This window comes from Salmo trutta, unplaced genomic scaffold (genome assembly GCF_901001165.1).
Source record: "Salmo trutta unplaced genomic scaffold, fSalTru1.1, whole genome shotgun sequence".
NCBI lineage: Eukaryota > Metazoa > Chordata > Actinopteri > Salmoniformes > Salmonidae > Salmo > Salmo trutta.
Window position 1 is genome coordinate 97,501 of NW_021822858.1, and position 6,654 is coordinate 104,154.

At 42.6% G+C, this 6,654-nt stretch overlaps 2 protein-coding genes across 2 annotated transcripts in view; both read right to left on the reverse strand.

Annotated features, from left to right (window-relative positions):
* The window catches only part of LOC115185832 (transmembrane anterior posterior transformation protein 1 homolog), a 7,840-nt gene extending 5,734 nt beyond the window's left edge, over positions 1-2,106 (reverse strand). The window contains exons 1-2 of the mRNA XM_029745847.1: positions 2,018-2,106; positions 1,554-1,630 (exon numbers count right to left, since the gene is read on the reverse strand). Of these exons, the coding sequence (XP_029601707.1) occupies positions 1,554-1,630; positions 2,018-2,050 (110 nt within the window). The 5' untranslated portion in view covers positions 2,051-2,106. The remainder of the gene's footprint in view (positions 1-1,553; positions 1,631-2,017) is intronic.
* A 77-nt stretch (positions 2,107-2,183) lies between these two features.
* LOC115185831 (transmembrane anterior posterior transformation protein 1 homolog) lies at positions 2,184-5,442 on the reverse strand (the record flags this gene model as incomplete). Its single annotated transcript, XM_029745846.1, is given in 2 exon segments — positions 2,184-2,246; positions 5,333-5,442. Coding segments are annotated over 2 exon segments (173 nt in total), but the record flags the coding sequence as incomplete, so codon positions are not given.
* Between the last annotated feature and the right edge of the window lie 1,212 nt (positions 5,443-6,654).

Genomic DNA, 6,654 nt, shown 5'->3' on the forward strand with positions numbered 1-6,654 from the left:
AGACCCCATCATACCAGAGCTGGGTGATATGGACAACAGACCCCATCATAACAGAGCTGGACAACAGACCCCATCATACCAGAGCTGGGTGATATGGACAACAGACCCCATCATACCAGAGCTGGGTGATATGAACAACAGACCCCATCATACCAGAGCTGGACAACAGACCCCATCATACCAGAGCTGGGTGATATGGACAACAGACCCCATCATACCAGAGCTGGACAACAGACCCCATTATACCAGAGCTGGGTGATATGGACAACAGACCCCATCATACCAGAGCTGGACAACAGACCCCATCATACCAGAGCTGGGTGATATGGACAACAGACCCCATCATACCAGAGCTGGGTGATATGGACAACAGACCCCATCATACCAGAGCTGGACAACAGACCCCATCATAACAGAGCTGGACAACAGACCCCATTATACCAGAGCTGGGTGATATGGACAACAGACCCCATCATACCAGAGCTGGGTGATATGGACAACAGACCCCATCATACCAGAGCTGGACAACAGACCCCATCATACCAGAGCTGGGTGATATGGACAACAGACCCCATCATACCAGAGCTGGACAACAGACCCCATCATACCAGAGCTGGGTGATATGGACAACAGACCCCATCATACCAGAGCTGGACAACAGACCCCATCATACCAGAGCTGGACAACAGACCCCATCATACCAGAGCTGGACAACAGACCCCATCATACCAGAAATTGACCCATTTTGCTCAACAAACACAATGTTTAATTTTTAATGCAGTCACTGATGATGTCACTGATGTTTTCACCTCAAACAGCGTCCTCATCTTAGTGACATACCGTCCTCAGGTGTCTTACCCCCCGGTAGAAGAGAAGGTGTCTTACCCCCAGGTAGAAGAGAAGGTGTCTTACCCCCAGGTAGAAGAGAAGGTGTCTTACCCCCAGGTAGAAGAGAAGGTGTCTTACCCCAGGTAGAAGAGAAGGTGTCTTACCCCCAGGTAGAAGAGAAGGTGTCTTACCCCCAGGTAGAAGAGAAGGTGATTACCCCCAGGTAGTAGTAGAGAAGGTGTCTTACCCCCAGGTAGAAGAGAAGGTGTCTTAGACCCAGGTAGAAGAGAAGGTGTCTTACCCCCAGGTAGAAGAGAAGGTGTTTTACCCCCAGGTAGAAGAGAAGGTGTCTTACCCCCAGGTAGAAGAGGAGGTGTCTTACGCCAGGTAGTAGAGAAGGTGTCTTACCCTCAGGTAGAAGAGGAGGTGTCTTACCCCCAGGTAGTAGAGGAGGTGTCTTACCCCAGGTAGAAGAGAAGGTGTCTTACCCCCAGGTAGAAGAGGTGTGTCTTACCCCCGGTAGAAGAGAAGGTGTCTTACCCCAGGTAGAAGAGAAGGTGTCTTACCCCCAGGTAGAAGAGGCGATGTCTTACCCCCGGTAGAAGAGAAGGTGTCTTACCCCCAGGTAGAAGAGAAGGTGTCTTACCCCCAGGTAGAAGAGAAGGTGTCTTACCCCAGGTAGAAGAGAAGGTGTCTTACCCCAGGTAGAAGAGAAGGTGTCTTACCCCAGGTAGAAGAGAAGGACACACATGAAGGAGAGAGATCCCTGGATCTTCACTGAGCTGGTCACCACCCTGATCAACTGAAACAGACACACACCAATATACATATCAATATACACACCAATATCAATATCAGCCAAATCAATAATAACCCCAGGTCTGCAGACCCAGCCACCAACCCTTAAAGAGCTGTAATACTAGTTGAACCCAGGTCTACAGACCCACCCTTAAAGAGCTGTAATAATGGTTGAACCCAGGTCTGCAGACCCAGCCTTAAAGAGCTGTAATACTGGTTGAACCCAGGTCTGCAGACCCACCCTTAAAGAGCTGTAATACTGGTTGAACCCAGGTATATAGACCCAGCCTTAAAGAGCTGTAATACTGGTTGAACCCAGGTATATAGACCCACCCTTAAAGAGCTGTAATACTGGTTGAACCCAGGTCGGCAGACCCAGCCAGTCTCTTACCAGCAGAGCTAAAGGAAGTGGAATGAAGCCCATTCTCCTGGAGACTGAGTCACTGTAGTCTGTATAGGCCTGGTAAACAACAACACCAATAACGACACGTCAATAAACAAATCATCAATAAATCAATACAATATGTTTAAAATCATCAATATTCCTTTTCTAAATCTCACGTTTTCTGTCTGCTGCTGACGAGATCGAACGCCAGGCTGGCGCGGTACTCCCCGTACACCTGATGAAATAGACCTGGTTACAGGTGAGCTCTGATATTTGGCACCCTTAATGACATAAACAGGTGAGCTCTGATATATTGGCACCCTTACTGACATAAACAGGTGAGCTCTGATATATTGGCACCCTTAATGACATAAACAGGTGAGCTCTGATATATTGGCACCCTTAATGACATAAACAGGTGAGCTCTGATATATTGGCACCCTTAATGACATAAACAGGTGAGCTCTAATATATTGGCACCCTTAATGACATAAACAGGTGAGCTCTGATATATTGGCACCCTTAATGACATAAATAGACGAGCTCTAAATATTGGCACCCTTAATGACATAAACAGGTGAGCTCTGATATATTGGCACCCTTATTGACATAAATAGGTGAGCTCTAATATATTGGCACCCTTAATGACATAAACAGGTGAGCTCTAATATATTGGCACCCTTAATGACATAAACAGGTGAGCTCTAATATATTGGCACCCTTAATGACATAAACAGGTGAGCTCTAATATATTGGCACCCTTAATGACATAAACAGGTGAGCTCTAATATATGGCACCCTTAATGACATAAACAGGTGAGCTCTAATATATTGGCACCCTTAATGACATAAACAGGTGAGCTCTAAATATTGGCACCTTTAATGATTAATGACATAAACAGGTGAGCTCTAATATTGGCACCCTTGATGACATAAACAGGTGAGCTCTAATATTGGCACCTTTAATGATTAATGACATAAACAGGTGAGCTCTAATATTTGGCACCCTTGATGACATAAACAGGTGAGCTCTAATATATTGGCACCCTTGATGAAAACAGATGGACCACAAGGTTTAATGTTTATTTTTACCCCGTAGACACCAGCAAATCAAAACTAGTTGAATGTTTATTTTTACCCCGTAGACACCAGCAAATCAAAACTAGTTGAATGTTTATTTTTACCCCGTAGACACCAGCAAATCAAAACTAGTTGAATGTTTATTTTACCCCGTAGACACCAGCAAATCAAAACTAGTTGAATGTTTATTTTTACCCCGTAGACACCAGCAAATCAAAACTAGTTGAATGTTTTATTTACCCCGTAGACACCAGCAAATCAAAACTAGTTGAATGTTTATTTTTACCCCGTAGACACCAGCAAATCAAAACTAGTTGAATGTTTATTTTTACCCCGTAGACACCAGCAAATCAAAACTAGTTGAATGTTTATTTTACCCCGTAGACACCAGCAAATCAAAACTAGTTGAATGTTTATTTTTACCCCGTAGACACCAGCAAATCAAAACTAGTTGAATGTTTATTTTTACCCCGTAGACACCAGCAAATCAAAACTAGTTGAATGTTTTACCCCGTAGACACCAGCAAATCAAAACTAGTTGAATGTTTATTTTTACCCCGTAGACACCAGCAAATCAAAACTAGTTGAATGTTTATTTTTACCCCGTAGACACCAGCAAATCAAAACTAGTTGAATGTTTATTTTTACCCCGTAGACACCCGCAAATCAAAACTAGTTGAATGTTTATTTTTACCCCGTAGACACCAGCAAATCAAAACTAGTTGAATGTTTATTTTTACCCCGTAGACACCAGCAAATCAAAACTAGTTTAATGTTTATTTTGACCCCGTAGCTGTAGGCCTCTACAACTTACCACAGGTGAGATAAATTACACAGTAAAGTAGAATCACCTGCCTTCAATCAAGGACATTTTGTGTTTAACTTTGAAGTGGAAAAATCTAACATTTCAGTTCGGAAACCAAGCGTTTTTTTTTCTTCTCCAATTTCAACTGATTTTTAGAAGAAATAGTGAATCATGCAAAAGGTGCCAATATATTTGAGCTCATCTGTAAAAGTGACACTCAACAACATTGTATTTGGACAGTAAATCTGCATTAACTGGACTCTTTTAACTCCAGTATTTAGATATTTAGAGATCAAATGTTTCATATCAGGAGACAGTACAGAATATTAGATTTTATTTCAGGCTATTTCTCATATATATCTGTTTTACCGCTAAGAACTAAATCCTGTATCTAGTCGTCCCTCCCCCCAAACAGGAAGAAGACAGAAGTAATTTGATAAATACACTTATATAGTTTATTAAAATAGTTAAAACATCCTCTATTCCCAGCATGCAATGACTACATTAAGCATTCGCATGTTTCGCCCAATAGGAACAGTGTGTGTGTGTGTGTGTGTGGGGGGGGCTGGTCGGCTCCAGTTACGTAACCATAGTTACTATCGCCAAGGAAGTTCTGGGGGTTACGGCCCAATTATCTCTCCTTCCCTCCTAGTGTGCACTTGCTCCCTTCACTGATTTGAAAGCAAATGACTGGTATCAGAGACATGGTGGAACCTCCCGCGAGCCCCACGCCTCCACCTCCAATTTAAGGCTTTAAGACCTGTGGGAAGTAGTGAACGAGTGTACACTTCATAGAGAATGAGTGTACACTTCAGGAGAAAGGAAATATTGAGAGAGACACACACCCAGGAGAGGACGGACAGAGGGAGGGACGGAGGGAGAGGACGGAGGAGGGACGGAGGGGGAGGGAGGGAGGGACGGAGGGAGGGAGGGAGAGGACGGACAGAGGGAGGGACGGAGGGAGGGAGAGGACGGACAGAGGGAGGGACGGAGGGAGAGGACGGAGGGAGAGGACGGACGGAGAGGACGGACAGAGAGGACGGAGGGAGGGACGGAGGGAGGGAGGGACGGAGGGAGAGGACGGACAGAGGGAGGGACGGAGGGAGAGGACGGAGGGAGAGGACGGAGGGGAGGACGGAGGGAGAGGACGGAGGGAGGGAGGACGGAGGGGAGGACGGACAGAGGGAGGGACGGAGGGGGAGGACGGAGGAGGGAGAGGACGGACAGAGGGAGGGACGGAGGGAGAGGACGGACGGAGGGAGGGACGGAGGAGGGAGGAGGACGGACAGAGGGAGGGACGGAGGAGAGGACGGAGGGACGGAGGGGGAGGACGGAGGAGGGAGAGGACGGACAGAGGGAGGGACGGAGGGAGAGGACGGACGGAGGGAGGGAGGGAGGGAGAGGACGGACGGAGGGAGGGAGGGACGGACACTTACGTCGGCGGTGATGTCGTTAAACTTGGTGATGAAGGCGTGCTTGACAACATCCACGGTAACCTCAGACGCTATCACCATGACGACGTCAGGAAACAGCACCCACAGGTGGTCTGTCATTAAAAATCAAATTAACCGATCTGTACGTTATCAATACAACACTAATCAATAATGAAATCATCAGTACGTTATCAATACAACACTAATCATTCATATAACCGATCAGGAAATGATCAATACATTATCAATACATCACTAAATCAATAACATAAGTGATGGATACATTATCAATACATCACTAAATCAATAACATAAGTGATGGATACATTATCAATACATCACTAAATCAATAACATAAGTGATCGATACATTATCAATACATCACTAAATCAATAACATAAGTGATGGATACATTATCAATACATCACTAAATCAATAACATAAGTGATCGATACATTATCAATACATCACTAAATCAATAACATAAGTGATGGATACATTATCAATACATCACTAAATCAATAACATAAGTGATGGATACATTATCAATACATCACTAATCAAAACATAAGTGATCGATACATTATCAATACATCACTAATCAATAACATAAGTGATGGATACATTATCAATACATCACTAAATCAATAACATAAGTGATGGATACATATCAATACATCACTAAATCAAAACATAAGTGATGGATACATTATCAATACATCACTAATCAATAACATAAGTGATCGATACATTATCAATACATCACTAAATCAATAACATAAGTGATGGATACATTATCAATACATCACTAAATCAATAACATAAGTGATCGATACATTATCAATACATCACTAATCAATAACATAAGTGATCGATACATTATCAATACATCACTAAATCAATAACATAAGTGATGGATACATTATCAATACATCACTAATCAATAACATAAGTGATGGATACATTATCAATACTCACTAAATCAATAAACATAAGTGATGGATACATTATCAATACATCACTAAATCATAACAAGTGATGGATACATTATCAATACATCACTAAATCATAACATAAGTGATGGATACATTATCAATACATCACTAAATCAATAACATAAGTGATGGATACATTATTCATCAATCTAACATAAGTGATGGATACATTATCAATACTACTAAATCAATAACTAAGTGATGGATACATATCAATACATTAATCAATAACATCAAATAATAATGTATACATCACTAAATCATATAACATAAGTGATCGATACATATCAATACATCACTAATCAATAACATAAGTGATCGATACATTAT